This window comes from Schistocerca piceifrons, chromosome 5 (genome assembly GCF_021461385.2).
Source record: "Schistocerca piceifrons isolate TAMUIC-IGC-003096 chromosome 5, iqSchPice1.1, whole genome shotgun sequence".
NCBI lineage: Eukaryota > Metazoa > Arthropoda > Insecta > Orthoptera > Acrididae > Schistocerca > Schistocerca piceifrons.
In genome coordinates this window covers 609,721,224-609,748,731 of record NC_060142.1, presented here as the reverse complement: position 1 = coordinate 609,748,731, position 27,508 = coordinate 609,721,224, and the positions used below count along the sequence as shown (strand labels likewise).

General features: G+C 41.1%; 1 protein-coding gene across 1 annotated transcript in view; it reads left to right on the top strand.

Moving 5' to 3' along the window:
• The first annotated feature begins 418 nt into the window (after positions 1 to 418).
• Positions 419 to 27,508, top strand: part of LOC124799164 (lachesin-like) — a 61,935-nt gene continuing 34,845 nt past the window's right edge. The window contains exons 1-3 of the mRNA XM_047262703.1: positions 419 to 614; positions 16,596 to 16,837; positions 21,585 to 21,686. Coding sequence (XP_047118659.1) covers positions 419 to 614; positions 16,596 to 16,837; positions 21,585 to 21,686 — 540 coding nt within the window. The remainder of the gene's footprint in view (positions 615 to 16,595; positions 16,838 to 21,584; positions 21,687 to 27,508) is intronic.

Sequence of the window (27,508 nt, the reverse complement as noted above, 5' to 3'; positions counted from 1 at the left end):
GGATACAAACAGAGGAGAGAGGGCAGGGAGGAATTATTAAGGGAAATGAAGTAGGAAAAGAATATCGGTCGGATGTGAAGGCTCACGTGAATGAAATAAGTACAATTCGAGGTCAGAGTGACGAATTGATGAAGGAAGAGTCAGAGAAGGCGTTGTTTGTCGGTAGGGATGGCAACTGTGCAGAGAGGCAGGGGCAAGGGAGGAGTGATGTGACTTATGGTAAAAGGTTCGTACGAATAGTCGACGAATCGCATCGAGAAGTAATTAAAGAGGAAAGGGTGGATAAGAAAAGGGGCATAGTGCAGAGACGCATGCCGATTCAGAAATTACCTCGTATGTAGAATATGTACATCAGCTCAAAAGCCAGCCAGCACAATTAGAAAGATCTTCCACTCAAGTGATTAATTTGGACCCGAATATGACAGTGTTAGAGAGCCATACCGATTATGATGTGTACCTAGTGACAGCAAGAGTACATGACTGTGATGAAGATTCTTTTAAAGAAATTAGAGAAAGTGTATCTAACCAAGAGGAAGAGTGTTGTGATCCCTGTAGTACTGAAGCAAATGAGTTGAGTGAGAGTGGAATTCCATTAGTAGGGGAAAATAATGAAAGTAAGAGTGGCGAATGCACTATCCAACAAAGGGAAAGTAGAGAAATGGATTATAATTTGCGAGAATTATTTGAATCCGAAGAAGATCATATTTCTAAGGAGGAGGAATTATCGTCAGAATCATCAGAAAGCATCCAGGGAGAAAAAGAAGTAGAGGAAGTTTCCGATTCCGCAACCGAGAGTTCAGGCATGACTGATTCGAATGAGAACGAGATGGCATTAAAGAGCCTAGACGAAGGACTATTGGAAAAAGTGGTGAAAGAATTTAGGATGAAAAGGAGAAAGAAACCTCCAGATGGAATGGTCAGTATAAAAACCGGAAAAATAATATGGCAAAACTTGGTGGTGGAAAGGGATTTATTATGGGAAGATAAAGAAAGTATGAAAGAGCACAATAGGATGCAAACAATCCTACCCATTAATGATGTGGGTACGACTTATATGTATTGTTGGATACGGGTGCTCAAATAAGTGCTATTTCGCACGCATTTTTTGAGATGATCAAAGAGCAACGAGGAGTAGTCATGATGCCAGTAACAGGTGTTAAAGTGATAGGGGCGACACGGAAATGTAGTAAACCTGTTAAACATCAAGTAATGATGGAATTTAAGATAAAAAACAAGCTATTTTCGAATGCATTTTTAGTAGTTCCAGAGCTCAGTGCCGAGATCATTTTAGGCATTGACTGTTTAATAAAACAGAAAGTAATTATAGATTGTGACAAAGGGATAATAGTTTGTAAAGTTGATAGAGCGGTAATAGAAATACCACTTGAATCATCTAGAGTAATGGAAGAGAACCAGCTGATATGGGTTAAGAATTTAGAGATGATCATGATTCAGGAATAGGTCAAAAATTCGATTGGTTTCTGGTGAGGCAGATAGTTGAAGATGGAAATAAGGAGACACTCCTTCGAAATGTAGTGGATAAAACGGAAGGACTATCTGATGCCCAAAGGGATGATCTATGGCAAATTCTGAAAGAAAATCAGGAGGTATTTTCGGACAAACTGGGATGAGTGATAAATTATAAATACTGCATGGAGGGAGAGGCGCATGAACCTTTCTTTAAACCACCATATAATGTACCCTTGTCTAAGAAAGAAGCAGTTCAAAAAGAAATAGATAAAATGGTTTCATGTGGGGTCATTGAACAGAGTTCTAGCCCATATAATAACCCATTGGTGATAGTAGGTAAGAAGGACGGAAGTGTACGAATAGTGATAGATGTTCGTACTCTGAATAAAGTAGTGAAGAGGGAGTTGGATCGTCCAGAGAACATAGATAATTTATTGCAGAAGTTTAATGGTGTAAAGTCCATGACTAGTTTAGACCTAACTGCAGGATACTGGCAAATCCCATTAAGTGAGGAGTCTAGGAAGTACACGGCATTTTTATTCAATGGCAAATGCTACCATTACACAGTGGTACCATTTGGCCTAAATACTTCCGTTTCAGTGTTCATTCGGGCTTTAGACAAAATTTTTGGGAGTGAACTTAGTTCGCTAATCACGGTTTATGTAGATGATCTGTTAATTGCTACAAGGACATGGGAAGAGCACATGGAGTTATGCGACAGGGTGTTCAAAGCTTTAATTAAAGGAGGAATGACCCTGAACCTGAAAAAATGTGAGTTTGTGAAGAAAGAAATAAAGTTTTTAGGTCACATAGTAACACCATAGGGAATTGAAAAGGATCCCAATAAAGTCAAAGCAATAAGAAATTGTCCGGCTCCCAAGAATAAAAAACAATTAAAGTCGTTTATAGGACTTTGTTCTTTTTATCGTAAGTATGTGGATTATCAGGTGTTCAATAGCCCACATCTGAACAACCTACTTAAGAAGAACAGTGTGTATATATGGACTGAGGAATGTGAAACAGCATTCAACTGGCTAAAAGACATTTTGGCTAAAAACATAAAGTTATGGCACCCTGACCTGTGTGAACCGTTCCACATGGCAACAGATAGTTCAGATTATGGATTGGGAGTATCCATATTTCAGGAGGTAATGATAGATGGGGAAAAAACTCATAGACAAATAGCATTTGCAGTAGAACCATGTCTAAGTACGAAAGAAACTATATGGTTTCAGAGAAGGAGGCTTTAGCTATAGTATGGGGTGTTAGGAAATTTCAACTTTTCTTATGGGGACATAAGACTGTGGTCCATACAGACCACAAAGCTTTAATATTTTTGAACGACTGCAGATTGTTACATAACAGGTTGACCAGATGGGCGCTGTTTTTACAACAATTTGATATAGAGATGAAGTATGTTAAAAGGAAAGAACATGCAGTACTGGATGCTTTGTCGAGATTACCGGAAGGATGTGAGACACTAGAAAGTGTAAAGATTAGGGAAGACGTTTTTGAGGTGAATTACTTCAAAAAAGCGGAAGGAAGAGAAAAAATTAGGGAAATATGTCGGAATATGCGAAGATATCAAAGTGATGATGATGCACTCAAGTCAGTAAAGGTCAAGTTTGACAATCCGGACGCATCTAACATAAGGGCTTCATATAAAATAAATAAAGGTGTACTGTATCTTAAAAGATTAAATAATCCAGGGAAGTGGAGAGTATGTTGGCCGGAACAACACACTGAAGTGCTGATAGATTATGTTCACTTGGCATATGGCCATTGTGGTGCACGGAAGTGTACCGATAAGTTAGATGAATGCATTACCTTTACCAACATGGCACAAAGGGTAGCACACAGGATAAGATCTTGTGATCTATGGCAAAAGGCGAAAGTAAGAAATGCAACTAATCAAGGGCCCATACAATCAATAAAACCTGATGAAGTATTAGAAATAGTAGCAGTAGATATCTTTGGACCATTACCGAAAGCCATGGGGGGTTTTGTGTACATATTTGTAGCAGTTGAACTTTTCTCAAAGTATATAAAGCTATATCCCTTGAGAAAAGCTACTGCCAGAGCTGTGTATGATAAAATGGTGTGTGATTATTTTTAGGGAAGCCAAAGAGAATACTATCAGATGATGGTGTTCAGTTTTGCTCAAAAATGTGGGAGGATGGGATAACTGAGAAACAGGTAGAAGTGGTACATATCTCAGCTTATCACCCATCAAGCAATCCAGCAGAAAGATATATGCGTGAGATAGGTCTGTTATTTAGGACGTACTGCCATAGTAACCACAAGAAGTGGGGCACATATGTGAGTGAATTCGAAAAAATCATAAATTCATTAACAAATGAGAGCACTGGATTTACTCCAGAAGAAATCCTGAAAAAGACAAGAAGTAAAAGTCTAGTAGAAGACCTACTAGAATTTCCAGATAGAGTTAAATTAGATTATGATAGTAAAAAGAACTTAGTAAAAGACAAGATGAGAAAACAAGCAGATGCGAGAATTCGTCGTCACGACGAAAAAGTAAAGAATCCTAAATTCAAAATAGGTGATCTCGTTCTTGTAAAAATACATGAAAAGTCAAGTGAAATTAATAATGAGATCAGCAAATTTAAATATATATAATGGACTATTTAAAATAGTGTCCATACCCAATGTGAATGCTTATTATTTAGAGTACCCATTAACAGGCAAACGCCTGGGAGTAAGAAACATAGTGGATCTCAAAAGGTATGAACCACGAATTCTACCAGATTGAAAATAAATATATAAATAAATATTAAAGTAAACCAATATGTAAATAGTTTTATTTCTTTTGTTCTATGTGAAAGGTAAGTGTTCACTAAAATATGTTGCGGTATTCTAATGAAACTTCTAGTATAAGTAGAGACTAAACAGACTGGGAAAGACTGAGCTTCTAAGGTCGCCTTATTAGATGTGTAAATAAGTGTTGTGGAAGAGGTAGAAAAGTGAGGAGGTAAAGTGAAAAGGACGGGCTATAAAGTAATAGGCGCATAATGTGTGATTTACTTGACTGAGATAAAAGAAGTGTATTTAAAATTTTTGTAGAAAAGATGTTTAAAGTGTACTGTGTTTAGAAGTAAGAAAATTGGAAAGAATATATGTAAATCATTTATGTAATGTTAAGCAGGAAAGAGAGAAAGAAATGGTGTTTAATTTTAAATATGTAATATAAGTATCGAGGTGTATCAGTAAGAAAGGGAAAACCCTTGGTAAAAAGCTTAACGAACATTTCAGATACATTATAGGAGAGACTTCTTATTGAATTATCACTGTTAGATACTTCAATAAGAAGTGGGGCATGTGTATCGGAACTGAAATGATGGTGGCCTGACAGTAATTTGGAGCCCGGGCGTCGAAAACGGGCGCGCTGGTGTGAGACTGCCAGGGAGTGCACCCTGATGTCATCTATTGGCGAAACTGCGAATTAGCGCTACCTGTCAGACAATGCACTAAGCTCTCGGAGTCAAATGTATTCTTTTTCTTGGTAATTATAAGTTATTACTGTATAATTTAATGTTGTAAAGCGCTAGTAGTAAATCATTATGACTGGTATGAACTCCAGGGTAATAAACATAAATATTCTTAAATACTAAATGGTTTCGGTAAAAAGGTGGTAGGGGAACGCCCCCACTCTTGGTGATACGAGGGTAGCTAGGGGTAGCTGGAGACACAGGGACTGAACCATGGAATGGCCTGGGGAGTGTTGACGTGATTGGACGTGCGTAACTGTGCTCACGCAAAAGTGATTGTGCAACAGCGAAGAGGCGAATATCATCGCCGTTTGTGGAGTAGAACGCGACGAATGGTTGTCGAAACCGTCTCTATGCCACTGGGGCTGATTGTAAGAGTTCCTGCGCCCAGATTTTATGGCGGACGTGCAGTAGCTTATACGAGTGCTACAGCTCGTAGTTCCAGCCCCCATTAAGGGCATGAGGCTTGAAGAGCTGCGTTAGCCACATGCATCTCACCACCAGCACCGACACGTCTACCCAAGGCAAGACTGCTTGCAATTGTTAAGTCGAACTTTGTATACATGTAAAAGAAAAATACCTGTTTTCTTTTATGCAAGTGCAGAGGACAGAATATAGTAAAGAGTAAAATTACGACGCATGTTGTTCATTGTAAAGTGTAGTAACCTCAAACATAGTATAGTGAAATCAGACTGAGGCCACCATCACCTCTTTCATTTACAATTATTTTGGTTGTGGAATACTTTAGCGTATAAGAATGTTGAAAAGAGCAATGGTCACACCAGAATGAGTCGCCTATTTATAGTTACTTAAATTTTTCTGAGTAACGTTTCAAGTAAAGTCACTTAACTAATTCTATTTCAATTGTCCAAAGAGTAATATCCAAAATCATTAAATAAGTTGAAGGATAGAATTTTGTTAACCTAAGTTGCATAAATTGTCTTGGTAGTAATTACCAAGCCAACTCACAGAAATTGAGAGAGTATTTGCTTTGTAGAATCACCTAGAATGATCAGAAATAGTAATATTCAGAATTAAGTTTAAATTCAACTCAAGCCGTTTCACTTTGAAACGAGCCAAAAAATTGATTTATTCTTTTGCTCCTTCAGAGCTGGCGACCGTAGTTATAAGTATTTTCAGGAGGATTCGACGGTAAGTCTGCTGCTCTCGTCGTGCTGATAGGATTATCCACTGCTGGTAGCAGCGGTGATTGGATACATAAGCTCACTGCCAAGTTAAGTGGGTCAGGTAGGCAGTGTTACCATGTGAACTGTAGGGCACTGTAGGCCGTGGATCGAACCCGTTCAATCATCACAGCTCTTTGGGATATAGTCCGGTTAGGAGTGTACTAATCATTAGGTAAATACTGGCGAGTAACGGTCAAAAATGTATACGCAAGTGAATTTAGCAAGGTCCATGTAGCACCTAGTTAATGTGGTGCAATGGCGAGGGTAGGAGTGGAGTAAAAGTGAGCTGAGCTTGTGGCAGCTGTGCTGTATTCAAAGATTAACAACGTGAATACACTACTACCTCTTACCATTAGGACTGAGCTATTTACGGTTAAAATGCGTAGCAGTAAGCGCAAGGGCGTGACAGCTACAAGTCCCTATTGGCTTTATACATACGGAAATGGGTCATTCCGTCAGTGTAGGGGGTTAAAACAACCGAGTCAGTTGAGAACATACCCCATTTACTGATGGAAAGATTCGGCGGTTCGGTCGCAAGTAGTACGGTTAGTAAGGGCAGTAGCGGCTTGCTAGTTGCGACAGTGCATGCAAGGTGTGGTAATGTTAGTGCGAGGTATCGTGCATCGTTACCTTTGTCGTTGCGGAACCTCGTTGTAGGGCTTGCTACAGCTGCTGCGTCCCAGTAACAATTCAAGGTCGTCATACATTATTGGGTGATCGGTCATAGATCAGCTCATAGTGCAGGGGGTGTGCGCGGCTAGTTTTCGTGCCGTCTACAGTACGGTTTCCTTGCGTTAGCCTGTGTTTCGGCGGGTCGAATATCAGGGGTTTCCAGTAGTATCTGTGTTCCAGGGGCTCGCCAGTACTGTCGTGTTAGCGTGCTATGCACCATAGATGTTTAGGTTCTTTCTGATAGTGGCTGGGAGAGTGGTCAGCTGACCACATATAGTACCTTACTGATCCGAGTGACACCATTGGCGGAGGATGACGCGAAGAAAAATTGAATAATACGAAGCCCTTCTTTCTGTCGTTCTACTAAATGATAGGAAAATATGAAGAAAGGAAAGGATTTTATACATCTCTCATGAAGGCTTCTTATGTACTACATCGCGAATAATTGGAATATAAGCTATATTTGCACCAAGCTGGTCGCCAGACAGGTTATTAACCGCCAATGCTGCAACAGTTGTCGTCGTCCGGCGCACAGTGACGTTGCCTGGGGGCGCTTCCGGTTGTAAATAGGCGCTGCGCGGAGGGCTCCTCCGGCCCTTAAAGCCGGGGCTCGCCGCAGACGCAGTCTCGGGGCTGCCGTAATGTGCCGCTATTTGTAGCTTCCGCCTGAGATACGGCCGCGGCTCCGCCGTACGTTATACGCAGTCTTGGGGATGCCGTTAAAACCGCTGCGCCGCCGCCGCAAAACTCCGGCAGGCCCAGAAAAATCGCCGCCCTACAAATTTGCCGCATCGATAAAGAAAAGAGCCAGGCCCAGCCGTAGCCAGCGCGGAGGGCGAATTTGTCGGCCGCGAAATCTGTCTGGGATGGCTCCTCCCACCCCTCGGGAAGAGCTGGCCTTTCAGCCGACACTGCTGTGTAGGGGGGACGCGCACACTCGGAGAGTGCGCGGCAGTTCCACCCCTGAATATCCGCAGCCTGATAAACGATGGCCGCTAGTGTCACTTTTTCGAAAATCTCTTAAGGGCAACGTGGTGCCATTCGCTGATATATGTGGGGCATTTGTAGCTATACCTAGCATCGTTACCAAACGCACTGTGCTGCAAGGTCACTGATTACACACTGATAGCCAGCAGATGGCTCTTCATTTAAGCTACTCCCCTCTAATGCTCGGATTTGTGAAACTGTGTGAAATACTTTTTGTTAAAAGAGGTTAAAGCTTGAGATACATATGAGTTGTTCCCATAATTATAGTGCCAATTGAAAGCTGATCTATTCTTCATTGAATCGGTGCATGCAGCCTGTAGGGAGGTGAATACTGATTGATGTTACACTCTTTGTCTAACTTTGCACCACGGTGGCAGCTGGAGCTAACAACAATAAAAAAGTGATGTGCATTCGACCAGTAAGGTGTGAGCACGCAATGACATGTAGTGGATGTGTGGCCGTAGAGAGTGGAAGTAGTTAACGTAACATATCGGAATGGATCTACACTACTGGCCATAAAAATAGCTACACCACGAAGATGACGTGCTACAGACGCGAAATTTAACCAATAGGAAGAAGATGCAGTGATATGCAAATGATTAGTTCTTCAGAGCATTCACATAACGTTGGCGCCGGTGGCGACACCTACAACGTGCTGACATGAGAAAAGTGTCCAACCGATTTCTCGTACACAAGCAGCAGTTGACCGGCGTTGCCTGGTGAAATGTTGTTGTGATGCCTCGTGTAAAGAGGAGAAATGCGTACCATCACATTGCCGACTTTCATAAAGGTCGGATATCAGAATTGCGGTTTATCGTATCGCGACATTGCTGCTCGCGTTGGTCGAGATCCAATGACAGTTAGAAGAATATGGAATCGGTGGGTTCAGGAGGGTAATACGGAACGCCGTGCTGGATCCCAACGGCCTCGTATCACTAACAGACAAGATGACAGGCATCTTATCCACATGGCTGTAACGGATCGTGCAACCACGTCTCGATCCCTGAGTCAACAGATGGAGACGTTTGCAAGACAACAACCATCTGCACAAACAGTTCGACGACGTTTGCAGCAGCAGCTCGGAGACCATGGCTGTCGTTACCCTTGACGCTGCATCAAAGACAGGAGCGCCTGCCATGGTGTACTCAACGGCGAACCTGGGTGCACGAATGGCAAAACGTCATTTTTTCGGATGAATCCAGCTTCAGTTTACAGCATCATGATGGTCGCATCCGTGTTTGGCGACATCGCGGTGAACGCCCATTGGAAGCGTGTATTCGTCATCGCCATACTGGCGTATCACCCGGCGTGATGGTGTGGGGTGCCATTGATTACACGTCTCGGTCACCTCTTGTTCGCATTGATGGCGCTTTGGATGTTACATTTCAGATATGTTACGACCCGTGGCTCTACCCTTCATTCGATCCCTGTGAAACCCTACATATCAGCAGGATAATGCACTACTACATGTTGCAGGTCCTGTACGGGCCTTTCTGGATACATAAAATGATCGACTGCTGCCCTGGCCAGCACATTCTCCAGATCTCTCACCAACTGAAAACGTCTGGTCAATGGTGGCCGAGCAACTGGCTCGTCACAATACGCCAGTCACTATTCCTGATGAACTCTGGTATTGTGTTGAAGCTGTATGGGCAGCTGTACCTGTACACATCATCCAAGCTCTGTTTGACTCAATGCCCAGGTGTATCAAGGCCGTTATTACGGCCAGAGGTTGTTGTTCTGGGTACTGATTTCCCAGGATCTATGCACACAAATTGCACAAAAATGTAATCACATGTCAGTTCTAGTATAATATATTTGTCCAATGAATACCCGTTTCTCATCTGCATTTCTTCTTGGTGTAGCAATTTTGATGGCCAGTAGCATACATCTCTAAATCAAGTGTCCAACTCAATCAGCATCGTAATTCTGCAAAACACGTGCACTCCAATATTGTATTTATTCGCCGACGCAGGGCAAGCGAACTTTCAGTTAAAGTGCCTCCAAAAAACCTGGTTCAAAAGGCTCTAAGCACTTTGCGACTTAACATCTTAGGTCATCAGTCCGGTAGACTTTTGAACTACATAAACCTAATTAACCTAAGGACATCCCACACGTCCATGCCCGACGCAGGATTCAAACCTGCGACCGTAGCAGCAGCGCAGTTCCGGACTGAAGCGCCTGGAACCGCTCGGCAACAACCACCGGCAAAATGTCTCCCCTGTACAGGAATGTATGAGAGCAGGTTGTAGACACATGGATGATGACATACAGAAGTTGGGATCTGTCCGTACAGCGTGCTCGGACAGCCTAATAAAGACGACCAGTCGCGCTAAGCGTGATATCCGGGTTGGAGCTCCGGTCCGGCCCGGATTTTCGTTTTTGTTTTTCCATTATATAGCTAAGGTTGTCCATATTAGCACTTGCGAACACAACTCATGAGTAATCTAAAAAAATTTTACAGAAGAGAAAACTGGATGGAAAGTTTGTCCCGCATACCCTGGCTCCCGTCTAAACACAACGAAATCTGGACCCCAGGCGCGACTTGACTGAAATGCAAAACGCTGACAACTTTTTTCAGAAAATATCGTCAAACGTGACGAAATTCGAAGTTATCAATACGAAATTGCCACAAAGCGATAACGTGCAGAAATTCAAGCGAAGAGACAACGTTTAGACGACAACAGTAAAATTCAAACAAATGTGATAAAAGACATGAACAACATCCCAAAGAAGGACTTCCCTCACAGCTCCGCATAATTGTGTGAACGTTCTGTGAGCTGTGCTCAAGTGCGGGGAGACTGTGTAGAACCCCTGAAGCATGAAAACCATCATCTTAAGTTTCCTCTGTTTTTATTAATCTGGTCAACTGTTGGGGCATCCTGACAGATTATAACTGTAATCTGGACGGGCCATGAAGCCATAATATTCTCAATTCACTGATTATTCTCTATCAGGGCTATCAAGGAACTACCCATGAGTGTGCCTCACAATTATACTTCCACCTGTACTTCTCCGTTCGAAAAATCACAGAGGTAATGTCACTTTTACTAAATTATTCTTAATTCTTTATTTAATGAGAAAAAGTCTAGGTCACAAATTTTTGAATTATTATGAATGGTTTAAGTCGAGCGAGGTGGCGCAGTGGTTAGCACACTGGTCTCGCATACGGGAGGACTGCGGTTCAATCCCGCGTCCAGCCATCCTGATTTAGGTTTTCCGTGATTTCCGTAAATCACTCCAGGCAAAATCCGGTATGCTTTCTTTGAAAGGGTGCGTCCGACTTTCTTCCCCGAAGAGACCGATGAATTTGCTGTCTCGTCTCCTCCTCCACATCTACCCAGCCCTATCCTTTTCAGTTATATCACTTTTACAAATAAAAATGGAAACTTTGTTTATCTCCTGTCGTCCTGCCTATGTACAGAAGTATATGAAAGAGATAAAATGGTGAACGTCCGAACTTACACGAAGTAGAGGTCCGTTATTATCACCGGTGACAGCAGGAGTAGCACGTTACCACTAAGAAGAAACAAAGGACTTCTCTATTAAATCTCACTCTTGGCATTACTATTATAGTAGAATGATGCAGCAAATCATGTACATATTGACGTGTGCTGTTGTATTGCTTGTTAATTTCGTACAAACGGTACAATACGAAAAAAATGTATTAAAATAGAGACATAAATTTTTCTTTCCACAATGAAACTGTCTTTTTATAGACGCTATGGTAGTTTGGCAACCAACAGACTGTTCTATATGGTGTGTGGCGTCTGTGAGAAACCTCACCGAACTTTCGCAAAAATATAATTCGCACAGTCTCAAACATACCAAGAACAGGTAAGTGTGGCAACCGTCGTACAATGAGCTAAGCAGTTCGTACTGATACTGCGAAGAATGCTATATTGAGGAATCGAAAAGAAAACTGAAGATCTGTTAGATGATCAGTTTTTGTTTCACAAAGGTAAAGGCACCACTGAGGCAGACTTTGCTACTGATAATGGATGCAAGAATTAGTTAAATCAGGATATGTTCGTAGGAATCGCAGATCCACGGAAATCTTTCTATAGTGTAAAATAGAGCAAAATAGGTATAAAGACAGACTGGTTATATACATTATGTACAAATAGCCTAGAGGGAATAATAAGAATGGACGAACGAGAAAAAAGTTTGATCGATCACACTGCTCATTTCTGGTTGCTCGTACGACAGTGGTACTCGCACGAATAAACATACTAGTTGTATGTATTGTATAAACCAAGGGTGCTGAAATTATTACTGTATCACGATGCCACGATCAGAGAGCGGATGGAATAAGTTTTTATTATTAGGCCGTTTTCAGTGCTGGAATTGAGATACTGATATTATTAGAATTATTAATTTTAAGCAAATTAAAGGCACCAGTTAGCGTTTCCAATATTGTGCTTGCTAATGTAAGTAAGAATTAAGAAACCTCAAGGCACCGTAAGATTTGTTGATGTAGAGAAAGCGTTTGGCAATTTTAATGGTGCAAGATATTCTAAATTCTTAAAAAAAGGCAAAATCTGGGGAAATATGGACAAAATACAATCAGTACAGGAGCAAAGGGGAGAAAGTGAAGGTGGAAGACAAATAACGAAATATTCTGTTTAGGTAGAGTATAAGACAGTGACGTAGACTTTGCCACTTCTTTTCAGGCACCGTAAGATTTGTTGATCTTGGGAAAACGTTTGACAATGTTAATGGTGCAAGATGTTCTAAATTTTCAAAAAGAAAAAGAAAAAAACAGGCAAAATCTGTGGAAATACTGACAAAATACAATCAGTGCGGGAACAAAGAGGGGAAAATGAAGGTGTAAGTCAAATAACGAAATATTCAGATTAGGTAGAGTATAAGACAGGGACGTAGACTTTGCCACTACTTTTCAGTCGATACATGTATAAAGACAGATATAAAAGAAGGGTTCAACAGTGGGATTCGGAGTCATGGTGACAGGTTATCAATGATAAGGTTCAATGATGACGTTTCTATGCTCCATGAAAGCGAGGAGAATTACAGTACTTGTTGAAGGGAACGAATAGTCTGTTGGGTACAAAAGAAAAACGAACACAGTGATTAGTATAAATGAGATTTGCAATAAACGTAACATCAAAAAATTGTGACTATAAAGTAGCCGAAACTAAGGTATTATCCTATCCTGCTATTCTGCAATCGTGGATGCAAAACAACCCATGACGGACGAAGAAAGAAGGAACTAAAATGAGGATTAGCACAAGCAATGAGGGCATACCTGGCTCAGAGAGGTACACTACTACCAAAAACTTACTATAATTTGTGGAAAAAACTTCTGAAAATGTACATTAGGAGCATCGTATTGCGTGTTATTGAACTATGCACAAGGGGAAACAGGAAAGGAAGAGAATCTAAGCGTTTGTGATGGGGTGCTACAGGAGGATATTGAAAGTTAAGAACACTAATAAAACAGAAATAAGGTTACTTTCCACAGGACTGAAGAACGTATGGGAAACAGTGACAAGAAGTAGGTTTAGGAAGGTAGGACACGCGTTAAGACATCGGGGAATAACTTCCATGGTACTAGAGGGAGTGCAGAGGATGAAATGATAGCCACCGTAGAGGAAGAGATTGACACAGAAGAGGAATATATGGCGCGTAGCATCAACCTACTCAGAAAATCAATGTCGAAAAGAATAAGTCTGGATATAAAGACAGTAGAAACCGTCTCATTGCAAGATAATAAACTGATTCTAGCGTCATATGAAGAAAGACAAAATATAAAATAAAGATGTATATAAAATAAAGATGTATAGAAAACAAAAATTTTGTTCGCTGATTATTATAGGTTATTTGCTGAACACAGAGCGCAGGGAAAGAAACAGAACTGTACAGTATTCTCATGATGAGAGAGACTATTCTCCTAGCCGTCAGCTGTCCTGTAACTTGGCTTGATCAGAAGCTGCGAAGTTCAAAGCGCCATTATAACTTGTCTGGCGTAGTGGTCAAACTAAAACTGCACTGAGATGCAACTGACTGGACGTAGCTGACAGGCCTGTGGTTGGGTCTGAAGACTGAAACTTCATCAAAGCAACATTTATGCCTATGCACCACTTCCGTACTAGTGATAAGAGTTCCATTATTAACTTGGTCACTTGTTTCATCTATAAAGACTTGTTTACCTAGCAGTTTTCAATCTCAAAATGTTTCTTCAGGGCAGAGTAACTGCTGCAATGCGTAAATCACAGAGTTTGAGAACAGTGATTTACCCCGTATAACAAATAGTTCGTATGCTTGGAGGAACCACTTTAAAACTGACCACTTCTAGAATAATATACTTCATTATTAAATTCGTGAGTAACGGTTATAAAACTGCCACAGATATTTTGTGCCCGACCTCCAGTGATCAGTCATTACCATATCACTGTCGTTGCTAATCATTTCTATTTGAGTGCATCTACTACATGTGTGTTAGATTGGATGACTAGTAGCAGTGCAATTTCGTGACCAGATGAGTCTCGATTCGGTGCCCTTTTCAGCTCTATTCCTTGCAACTGATGTTTAAATCGAAGTCATTTCGACAGTGTTGCTTGGATATACGAAGCTGTCATCTGCGTTGACATTTAAACTAAATTTGTCGTGCACCCGTTCTTGGGATAGGTTTGATTGTGCTATCCTTGGTATGTTGGTATCATTTATATTGTCATTGAGTAACTTCATTAATTGTTCCTGTTACAAATGCTATATCCAGTCGTTGAGTATTGCAAGGCTCTTAAGCTGTGCAGGTATTGTTGAAGTATGTAAAGGTTCTGATGAAATATGATTTGACGCACAAGTTGTGACGACGTCATCCGGTTGACCGACTACAGTAATGTCTCCTTCAATACATCAAATTTATTTTTTTATTACGTGGGATATTCACATTACACATTGGAAAACCAACTACTGGTAGGGAACATTTTTCAGATATTCAGTTCTAAAAGAAGTTTAATATACTTTCTTATTCCGTTTATAAGTGATGGCACTCAATTTTTAAGATGCTCAATCCTTTTTCTGAAATTACAAAGACTTCTTCAGAAAATTAAGGTTTCTCTCCAAACGTGAAAACAAGTTACAAGAGACAATGTAGTTAAGTACGTACGAACAAACATTCGATTGAAATTTAATTGCGTTACATTCGAGAAAATCTTGTGAGTATTGTGTTTAGTAGCCTACACTGTAACTCTGCTGCACACGAATAATCAGTAAGTGAAATCAAGTTAAGCTGAATTATCGTTAAAAACCAGTTGCAGGATAAATGCATTTTGAAACAGAAGCTATTGGAAAATAGCAGAAATTCCCATTTTCCAGGCAGGAAAAATTTTTATGGCATTGAAGCAGAATTCATTCATCTATTTGTAAACATCACATGATCCATGGTAAAACCTTCTTCAGTTTCGACGTTCGAGACGATGCACGACGGACGAAGTATGTCTTAACGGTCCACGTGTTACATATACGGAACAATAAATGTATACAATTTTCTTCGCCATAAAATTGTGCACCTGAAGAAATATCAATGTATTCCGAATAACTTTAATTCGGTCTCTTGTTCGGTTTTAGGAAACTAAAGGAAGGACGCGTTTGGCGTTACCTTTTCTGGCGCGGAGTTTGAATATACACGAAGTACGGCCTGATTGGCTAACGTCAGAGCTTAATAACTCAGTAACGGCACAAAGTATCGAACTTTTATCTTAACAACTATTTCTCAGGACAATTTACCCTACAACACCCTCACAAGATTTTCGTAGTGTTTATGACTGCTCTGAATAATAATGTGATATATCTAAGATCGTTCGAAAGCTTCTGTATTCACATTGCTAGTTACAGCAGTTCATTGCTATAACTAATCCACAAATAGCTTGGTCCAGAAATATAATACATCCAGTTAAGCATTCTGAACGTCATAAACTCTTACACGTCAATCGACTATACATCGGATCGACACATACTAACAGAGACTTATGTGATTATAGTATCAATAATGTTAAGTAGTTAAATGTTACACAACATCCCGCTTGCAAACTTCTGTAGAGTACTCTGATCAACGTAAGTAAGGGCTGTTAAATGATTTTCTCTTTGATGATGTGTAGCCGCAACAGCGTAATAACTGTCATTTGCACCTCACTGTGTACTGAAATGTTTTCTAACAGGTTTGTTATCACCTCCTAGAGGAAAATATTTTTTCTTTAGTTGTTTGACATTCATAAGCACTGATTCACTTAGGATCTGCGGAAGGAACACCAGCGTAACTCAGGTTTTGTAAATATGTATAATCTACTACCGCAGTCCGTTTGCTTAGCTGAGTGGCAACGTTGTTCTGGACTGAGTGCTGTGTTGTCCTGATCGTCATTTCATCCTCATCACCGGTACGCAAGTCGCCCAATTTGGCGTCGACTGAAATAAGACTTCCACTTGGCGGCCGAACTTCCCAGAATGGGGCCTCCCGGCCAACAGTGCCACACGATCATTTTTTACCAACTACGATTCCTGACGTGTTCTACATTACTAAGGATAGACGGAAGGAAAAGTACACCTAAACTGCATCGGACTGTTCGTAAAGCAGCTGGTTGGTAGGGAAACCTGGACATTTGCAACTGTCAATGTACTTGTGACTGTCCAAGAGCATCAAACAGTATACCTGAAACAACGCCCTGCAGAACTTAGTGTAAATAAACAACGTGCTCTGACACGATGCTGCGGCACAGTATTTGCCTTACGTGGACGGACGTGCCGTGTGTTGCAGGGCTGCCTAGCCGCGAGGCGCGCAGCTACGACGCCGGCGTGCATCGCGGCGGTGGCGGTGGCAAGCACCACGACGGCGCCTCTGCAGCGGCCGGCGCCGCCGCCGCCTCCGGGGCCAACGCGCTGCGGTCCGCGCCGGCGCCCACCTCCATATTCGCCACCGAGAACTCGACCGTGGCGGTGGCGCAGGTGGGCGGCACGGCCACCCTGCCGTGCGTCGTGCGCAAATTTGCCTCCGGAGTGGTAAGTCGCTGCTCTTACACACGAACGCTAAAGTGATTCTTCTGCCCTTCCTTGTCATCTTTCTTGACTGATTTTATTCGCGTAGACACGATTAGCTCTCATGTTTCAACTTCTTCTCTCACAAGGGGGCCGTGGTTGTACGTCATCATCGATTCCGTCGAAATGGACGGTTTACGCAGGGTTTGGCTAGAAATGAAAGTGATAGAAGTGGCTGGTTCAGGTGGCCATGCATTTAGAAAGAAATAGCGTTTTTGGTACGGGTCGGGCGAGGCATCAGCTGTTTATGTTAGCGTAGGTCACAGGCAGCCATCGGTGATGGCGAAAGAACACAAAACTGTAATCTTAACGTCATGGGGTCGACTAGCTAAGCGGAAAGCTTTCCTTTATTTTAATTTTTACGTTATTTGGACTGCAAGTAAACCAGGATAATGCTCAATATATAATAAGGAAGGGATTCAAAGGGTTACACGAAACCTTCGTATATAAAATGAGATACTTTCAATAGTTTACAATTGCTGATTTTCGCGTTCTGGGTTAATATACATAGTAAAACCAGGGGAAACAGTATTTTCTCTGCATCTTGCACATGTAGGAAAGGCCGCATTTGACACTATATAATGAAAAGTGTGAATTCAGCTACATGAGTATTAAAAGAAATCCGCTAAATTTTGGTTACGCGACAAATTACACAAATCTGAAGATGTAAGTTCGAGAATTACTGTCACGAATAACTCAAACTGGAACAGTCACACAAACATTGTGAGTAACGCAACAAATTTTACATTAGGTTTGACGCTATTCCCATTTCTATGATTCCTCTGTAGTTTTGTCCTTCTTTGATTTAGTGCCAGAGTCTTTGCTCACTAGAAATACTTTATAGATCCTTTTATAGTTCTCCATATTACGAGAGGTCAGCAATGCCATTTGCTTATTTCTCTGTCTCTCCTAGTACTTCCGAATGTAATAATCTCCTTTTATCGCTGTTTTGAATGATATTCATGTTGTCAATTTCACACTACCATAAGCAAAACTTGATTATGCACACATTGCAAGCTTTAGATTTTCGTTACGCATGTTAGAAGAAATACTGCTAAGTTTCACTAGAGGCAAAATAATATTTCTACTGACTGCAACAGAATCTACTAAGTGAAAAGAATGAAATACAACTTTTTCAGACATAAGTTTGGTTTCACGACACTAAATTACATACAACATTATTGTCATTATAATCTAAAATCCTTCTCGATTATTAGGTGGAAGCATAACTTATTCTCCGATTATGCTGCAACAGAATTCTCAGACAAAACACTGCTTTGAGCAGCATTTCAACTATTGATGGAGTACACCGTGCGAAAATGTGATTACTATTTTATGTCATATGATCGGCTCAGTCGTTTCTTAGTTGTCTTCTTCTGCGCTAGATGGAACAGATTATATAAGACAGCTCTCGAATCTCGCGAGAGCGAGATTAAAATCTCAATTCTCGCAAGGAATCTCTCAATACTGACTTGTGATTCTTTAAGAATTCGTGGGATCAGATGTTTATTGTAAAACTCCCTGTGCTGTTGGGGAAAAAGCAGCACCACCGTCAAGAGGTCTTTAATAAACATGGTTGTGTTTTCAGATGAAGTGATGAAGTACAGCATGACATACAACTTCCACGGTCTATACTCTTTTGTATACACCGACATTTTCCTGTTCTTCTGTTACAGAGTAAGTGTTTTTACTCGTTTTTCGACATGGATGAGTATAAGACACTTTTATAATGTTGCATTCGGAGACCTCACACTCTTACATTGACAACAATGTTTCAGTAGCATTTTTAAAATGAAAAACGTCTATTGTAAGCATTGGAATGACATATTGAACGCCTGAGGGACGTGCTATTAGGCACAGGTACCATGCAGTTTCTAGTAAAGAATGTTTGAAACATTTCTTCCACTTCGAGAAGTTCAAGGATTTGCAGCAAAGTAGCGAGAAGACAATAGCAGTGAATAAGCGCTTTTTAAAAAAGTCACACTTCGGTCGTTTTATATCAGCACTCTCCATATGACTCATTTATTTCTGGTAATTTCAGAAGATACGGATGAAATAAATTAATGTACAACCTGAAGATGCACTGTTTCTTCATATGTTACAATTTTCTCACTGAATCTTCTAGTTTCATGATTTAGCCTCTCTTATGGAAAGGAATACCATCACTTGTTTGAATGACATTGAGAGTATAATATCCAAGGTAACCTTATTTTCATTTCCTCCTGTACTTCTTTATCTCCTGTTCGTTCTCTTACTTCAATTTTCTTACATCCTGCCTATCTGATATAATGATACACATCTACGGCCTGGTTACATTTTCTGCTTCCTATTACATATCTATCAATCTCGTGTGCCGGCAGTGGTAGTAACAACTAAATTTCCGGTAGCGGTGAACTGAGGAGATCTCGATGGAGGTAATTCCTGCTATTGTGCAGGAGCTGTACATTCATCACTGAGTAAAACATTTTACTCTTATATTTAGAAACATCTATTGATCGAGTTTCTGAAATAAAATCTCGAACATCGTATATCTAAAACAACGAAAGTAATAGGTTGAAAACACAAGGTACAAGATGTAGCGAAAAATAAAGTTCCTATCGGTGTATACGGGAAGAATCACCTAAAACTTCACCGAAAATGTAGCGAAAATGGTAAGTGCAGTTTTCGCAGAAGGGATTGGCAGTCAGTGGTTTCGTATTGTTACCCAATAAATAGTTTGTAATAATACATATAAAGTGTATTTTTGTGCAAACATACAGATTTTTAGTCGAACAAAGCCTATCGAAATTAACAAACTGAATGTAGAGTAAATCAGAATGTCAGTGGTCTTTTTTGCATGATTCTAGAGCGAGTTGTTTGCGAGATATCGTACATTGAAAATTGCGCCTACCGACAGCTGTTCATTAACTGAGGAAACACACAATACAGAACAACAAAAGTGGGTTCACTACTTATGTGAATTCTGACCAGTAATGAGACAGGTGACCATCACAGGTTGCGTTCAAAATGACCACCGGCAGCGGCAATACACGCTTCCCATCTGATATGGAACTATTGCTGAATATGTGCTTGCATTTCAAGGAGATGTCCCAGCAGGATGCAGTAATACGACGTTGCCTATCATCCGTTATAGTCGGCATGTTCTTGCAGACAGTGTCTTTCAATTTTCCCTACAGAATAAAAAAAAAACGGTAGGCCTCAAATCAGGGTAACGGGCCGGCGAAGGTCCTCTGAGTCCTGTCCGATGATTTGGAAACATGCTGCAGTATTCCGTGTACTATGGGCTGGACAGCCATCATGTTGGTACCGCAGTTTCCTCCTAGTCTGCAGAGGAACGTCTTATAGCATCGACTGAAGGTGGTCTTTTAGGAGGCTTCCATACTCGGGCGCGTTTAGCGCTCCGCCTATGAAACATGTGCCTATGATGCGATGCTTCACTATCTCACACCATACGTTTACACTCCCTGGACGACGACGTTCCGTCTGACGAAGCCAACGGGGATTGTGAACAGACCCATAGCGAATGTTTCGGCTGTTTACCTCGCCGTGAGTGGTAAATGTGGCTTCATCACTGGGCAAGATACATGACACATCTGTAGTATCCTGTCTTAATGCCCAATTACAAAAGTCAACATAATTCTCACAATCGTTTCCGTCCAGCTCTTGATGGATAGAGATGGCATAGGTATGGCACCTATGTCGATGGAGAATACGTAGGTCACTCTTGCAATTGGACTGAAGCTAACGAGCGGATCAACTGGAAAAGCAACAAGAACATTAACTTTCCCCTCTTCTATCGTCACCTCTTTCCTTCTTATATGTTTTATTGGTGTTACACTACCACGTTCACGTATTTGGTTGAAGAGGTTAATATGCAATTGCCGATTTGGTTTACGTGTATTGGGATATCGTGAAGCATACACTGTACAAAAACGAACTGCATTCTTCCCACACTCTCCTTACACCATGAGCATGTCGGCTTTTTCTCCACAGGTAAACCCCATCGTCCTCTCACCAACTACTGCTTCGACTATCAAACACTAACTGACTAGCAAGTCGCAATGCACACAAGGAACACACAAGCACACTGTAGGCCAACATAGCAACATTGTCTCTAGCAACTACGCAGTTTGAATGGTGGAAATAAGTGTGTCGGAGTCTAAGCCTTTCCAAGTACGATATCTCGTACACGACTCACGCTAGAATCCTGCAACAAGCGCCAGTGACTTTCTATTTTACCCTACATTCAATGCGTTGATGTCAAAAGACATTGTCCCATTTGACGATGGCTGTGTTTGCACAAAGTATACACTTTATAAGTATTATTACAATCTGTTCATTGGTTAACAAAACGAGCCCTGATTACCAGTCCATTCTGTTAAAACCGCACATCAGTAGCACTTTCCATTTTCGCAATATTTGAGGTGCAAGTTCTAGGTGACTCACCCTGTGTGTTTATTTATTTTAAACTAAAAATTATATGGTTTTCAAACCAACTATACTTGCGAATCCTCAAATTACCTATATTTACGTCCCTCCTAGGACGCAGAAGAATGTATAATACAAAATGTTTGAAAGGAGGTAAAATGAAGTCACAATTGTACATTAAGTGACGTCCAGTCCCATAGAGATTAGAAGCATGTAATGTGTATTATTTCAATGTGTCGTTCTTATTATTTTGGTTCGTTTTTCAAAACATTATCTATTGCAGGTGTCCTGGATACGAAGGAAGGACTATCATCTACTAACGGTTGGCCTAGCAACATACAGCAGTGACAGTCGGTTCCAGATTGTTCACGCTAGACACCTTCAAGTAAGCTCACACTTTTAAAACCTCAGAAAATCTTCAGCGTGTTGTGCTTGTCGTTGTACTACCCCAATTCCTCATTTCCTTACCCTCTCTCAAAATCGCTTCATTTATGGATAACTTTCAGAAACTGTGGATTTAATTTTGATGCCACATGCGAACAATAATAATATTTGTACATAAGAACAGTTTATTCATAATTTTTGTTTGTGTTTGAATAAATAAAACCATAATTTCTCCAAACTTTAAAATAAGTAAAATGTTCCACCCTTTTCCACATGCGTAATAGTACGCTGTCATAAGCTGTTGCTGTTAGAAGTTACTACAACTACAAAAGTATTACTTGTCACTCACTGAACATTATCAGTTGTGTTCACATATATTGCAAAATAAACAGCAGACTCACAGGCCACTAGAACAGAAAGTATCTTGCAAATTCGGTGATTAATGCAAAACGGTATGACTTAAACAAGAAAGGTAAATTTTATGTGGTGGGAGAAGAACAATAATTAATTCACGCTACAGAGAAACTGACCTCAACTTTTTCTTTTTTTTAATTCAGTGAAGGTTACAGAGATCCCTTGTGAAAATACTTCGAGGCATGCAGAAGTTATGGGAAGACAAATTTTAACTCTGTCCAGTATTTATAGCGGTATTATGTTCGTCCATATATATACGGACATATACCGTAAAACATGTTTATTCATGGAAGTAGATTTTTTGTGACACAGTAGGAAAAATGCTCTGAATTACTTGAGACTTGTATGCTGTTTGTCAATGCATACTGTATCAGTAAGCAGTCCCAGTTAAGATTACAACAAATAAACACAAGTTCTTTAAAGCATGGAACTCTCATGTGTAAAAGAGCTTCAAGCGCCCAGTTACTTTACAAATAGCTAAATGAGTTAAATATTTGCCTTTAAGCTTAAGCACCCCGTCGTCAGGCCACGAGTGGCCTAACGAGACCATCCGACCGCCGTGTCATCCTCATAGCAGGATGCGTATAGGAGGGGCATGGGGTGTGCACACCACCCTCCCGGTCGTTATGATGGTATTCTTGACCGAAGCCGCTACTATTCGGTCGAGTAGCTCTTCAGCTGGCATCACGAGGCTGAGTGAACCCCGGAAAATGGCAACAGCGCATGGCGGCTGGACGGTCACCCATCCAAGTGCCGGCCACACCCAACAGCGCTTATCTTCGGTGATCTCACGGGAACCCGTGTAGCCACTGCGGCAAGGCCATTGCCTGCCTTTAGGCATGGAAGCGAGAAATTAGGAAAAGTTGTAAATAATGTTTACAGTTTGTTGGAAGTCGAAGTGAATGAGTATAAACTGGGAAATCTGCTCACATTTGCAGCTAAATCTAATTTTTCACGCATATATATGTTTATGACATCATATCTACTGAACTATGTGTTGTACTGCGATATACTTTTGCAGGTACTTTTAGTGGTGTAGGTGGAAACAGTGTGCGAACTGTGTGGCGGTCAGAGTTAGGAGTAAAGTAGTAAATTAAAACGCCATGCCTGATGCGGAAGTCTTACTGCACAAACAGCGGCAATGTAGTGGACAACAAACTTTTTTCTTCCATCATTTTGCGGGGTATGTTAGCAAGAGAGACCTTGGCAGTGGCTTGAAACTATTTGCACACGGTGTTGGCAGTAGCTAAGTGCTGTCATTCTCAAATCCTGGATGAATGAAGCCCAAGTACTTGCGCGGTGTCATTTACACTGCCTCAAGACAAACTCAGTTTCTGACTGTAAAACTTGTCATACTGTGTTACATTCATAATATAACTTTACGCTTATTAATGAGTTGATCATTAGAGCATTTTAAATTTTTAAATTCCATCAATAATTAATTACATAAAATACTGAAAGACTAATGTGTGTTGCCAGGAGGCTGCAACTAGTACCGGATCCCGGGATAGTGTTTTAACAATATAGATATCAGACGGGAAGTTTTTCGCCAGGAATAATTCTTTCATATCCATGAAACAAAACCAAATTCTCTTTCGTTCTTGCGGAACAGCAACTCCTAAAACGGTCTCATTATCAAACCGTGATACGAATAAATATCTAAAGGAAATGTTTACGTGACACCTTACACCTGTTTCAGCCGTTATTCTATACTTATTTATTCACAACTGTCTCTATCCCGTTGGCTGAAGTTACAGTAGTTTACAGGTCTCGGTCCCACGAGTCGTCATGAGAACTAAAATTACGAAAAAGACAAAATAGGTCAGAATTGTGAAAAATTCATAATTTCAGTTGTCTACAGAATTAATTGTAACGGTTGAGACAGCTACTATCTAGGGAAAGTGGACCAATTTTCGATACTTCATACAAGGAACACAACTAATTCTGAGAATTAAACAGCGTGTGGCGAGCATGTGATGTTACATGTTAAAGTTAAAAAAAGTTCGGGCTGTAATTTAAGTGAAGTTAATTAAAATAAAACTTTTATCTACATCTTTCTGTAGAGCTGGTGCTGTGCCCTGTGCGTTCACGTAAGATATAGCTTTTTAGATTCTGTTTGAAGGCCTAATGGAATTGGAACCTTTCTTCAGCGGTGGATACTTTCTGCACATATGCTACGGCCTGTACGAATCACGTTAACTGTGAATTGTCTTTCACACACGTCGCGGTAATTCCGTTCCGAATGCTTTTGTACCAGGTCTTACGAGAGCCTATGTAGTGCCACTCAACGTTTCTGCACATTTCCTTGTTACGTCGAAATCCACTGCTTTTAACAATTCTACCAATACGAAAGGTGACAGCCTGGATTGCAATCAGCTTATTCCGATTGCAGGCAAGTTAGAATCGACTGAGAACTGGCGAAGTTTAATTAATTTTTCACATTGTATGAGAAGGGCATTCTACGTTTGAAGACTGGGTGGCTCAGAGTGCCTTAGAGGTAGTAATCAGTGAAGACATTTGATGTAATCGGATATTCTCCTCATTACTGCGTTTCGACGAAAATCGACTTTTCTCACAAGTGAAGAGGCCACACTAGAGTACGGTAATCGGCAGCAGAGTAGACGAGTCCTCAGGAAGAACATTATAGTGTTTTGTATCTCCTGCGCGCCATGAAGTACCATTCAGCACTGTATGTTAGTACGACGATGAACCACGAACCATGGACCTCGCCAATGGTGGTTAGACTTGCGTGCCTCAGCGATGCAGATAGCCGTAATAGCCGTACCGTAGGTGCAACGACTATGGATGGGTATCTGTTGAGAGGTCAGAAAACGTGTGGTTCCTGAAGAGGGGCAACAATCTTGATGATTACCTGATCTGGCTTTGTAACATCAACCAAAACGGTCTTGCGAATGGCTGACATCAATGAGAAACTATACACGAACTTTTTCCCGAGGCATGCTGCTATACTGTATGGTTAAGTTATGACAGCGTCCTCTTGGTTAAATAGTCCCATAATCAGTTCTCCGGGCGGGGACTACTCAGGAAGATGCCATTATCGGCGGACACAAAACTGGCGTTCTATGGATGGGAGAGTAGAATGTAAGATCCCTTAATCCGGCAGGTAGATTAGAAAATTTCAAAAGCGAAACGGGAACGTTAAAGTTAGATATATTGCGAATTACTGAAGTTCGGTGGCGGGAGGAACAAGACTTCTGGTCAGGTGAATAGGGGGCTATAAATACAAAATCATATGGGAGTAATGCAGGAGAAGATTTAATAATGAGCAAAAAAAAATAGGAACGCGGATAAGCTACTATGAACAGCTTAGTGAACGCATTATTGTAGCCAAGATTGACACGAAGCCTACACCTGCGACAGAAGTACAAGTTTACATGCCAACAAGCTCCGAAGATGATGAGGAGATTGAGGAAATATATGATGAGATAAAAGAAATTATTCAGATAATTAAGAGAGGCGAAAATTAAATAGTCATGGAGGACTGGAATTCGATAGTAGGAAAAGAAAGAGAAGGAAAAGTAGTAGGTGAATATGGACTGGGGAGAAGGAATGAAAGAAGACTCCTAGTGGAATTTTGCACAGAGAACAGTTTGACCATAGCTAACAATTGGCTTAAGAATCATCAGCAGATAAAAACTGAGGAACTGCAAAGCGGCAGGAATTTAAGGTCTAGGCAACAGGATAAACTGAAGGTTGCAGGGGGATTCAGGGTGAGCGTATGGGAACGATAGACAAGAACAGGGGAAAGAGATTCAGCAGGACAAGAGTGGGTAGCTTTGAGAGTGGAAATACTGAAGGCAGCAGAGGTTAAAGTAGGTAAAAAGACGAGGGCTAGAATAAATCCGTGGGTAAAGAAAAAAAAAAGTAAAGATGTAATGAATGAAGCAGCAGAAAGGGAATGTAAACGTCTAAAAATGAGATTGGCGGAAACTGCGAAATGGCTAACCAGGATTGGCTAGAGGACAAATGTAAGGATATAGAAGCATATATTACTAAGGGTAAGATAGATACTGCCTACGGGAAATTTAAATAGACCTCTGCAGAAAAGGGAACCACCTATATGAATGTCAAGAGCTCAGATAGAAAACCAGTCGTAAGCAAAGAAGGGAAAGCAGAAAGGTGGAAGGAGTATATAGAAGGTATATACAACGGAAAGCACTGGAGGGCAATACTATGGAAATAGAAGAGGACGCAGAGGAAGACGAGAAGAGAGATATGGTACTTCGTGAAGAATTTGACAAAGCACAGAAGAACCTAAGTCCAAATAAGGCCCTGGGAGTAGACAACATCCGTTAGAGCTTCTGATAGCCTTTTGAGAGCCAGCCATGACAGAACTCTTCCATCTGGTGAGTAAGATATACGAGACAGGAGATATACCCTCAGACTTCAAGAGGAATATAATAATTCCTGTTCCAAACAAAGCAGATGCTGATAAGTGTGAAAATTACCGAACTATCAGTTGAATAAGTCTCGGATGGAAATTGGTAACACGAACCATTTACAGAAGAATGGAGGATCTCGTAGAACCCGACCTCGGAGAAGATCACTTTCAATTCCGTAGAAATGTAGGAACAAGCGAGGTAATACTGACCCTATGACTTCTCATAGAAGACAGATTAAGGAAAGGCAAACCTACGTTTCGGGCATTTGTATGCTTAGAGAAAGCTTTCGACAATTTTGACTGGAATACCCCAAATTCTGAAGGTGGCTGGGGGAAAATGCAGGGAGCAAAACACAATTTAAAATTTGTGCAGAAACCAGATGGCGGTTATAACAGTCGAGGGGCGTGAAATGGAAGCAATGGTTGAGATCGAAGTGAGACTTGTTTGCAGCCTATCCCCGATGTTAATCAATCTGTATATTGAACAACCCGTGGTCTAGGGGTAGCCGGCACGGTAGCTCAGCGTGTTCGGTCAGAGGATTAGCTGCCCTCTGTAATAAAAAAACTGAGTTAATTTATCAATAACGAATTTAAACGGATGTCTTACGACATCCGCCCCGAGCAGACGCACCGAACAAAAGCGAACAAAATGAGAAAAAAAAGGGTAGCGTCTTTGATTCATAATCAAAACGTCATCGGTCCCGGGATCGATCCCCGCCACTGCCTAACTTTTGATAAATAATCAGCATTGGTGGCCGAAGATTTCCGGCGTAAGAAGTCAGCCTCATTTTGCCAACGGCCTTGTCAAAGAGGGCGGAGGAGCGGATAGAGGTTCAGGGCACTCTCTTGTCCTAGGGGTGGGAAATTGCCCATAAAGGCGGAAGAATCAGCAGTGATCAACGACATGAGGATGCAGAAGGCAATGGAAACCACTGCATTAAAGACACGTAACGTGTATCCACAGGACATGAGGCCTGTAATTGAAGAAGTATCATGATGATCTCTCC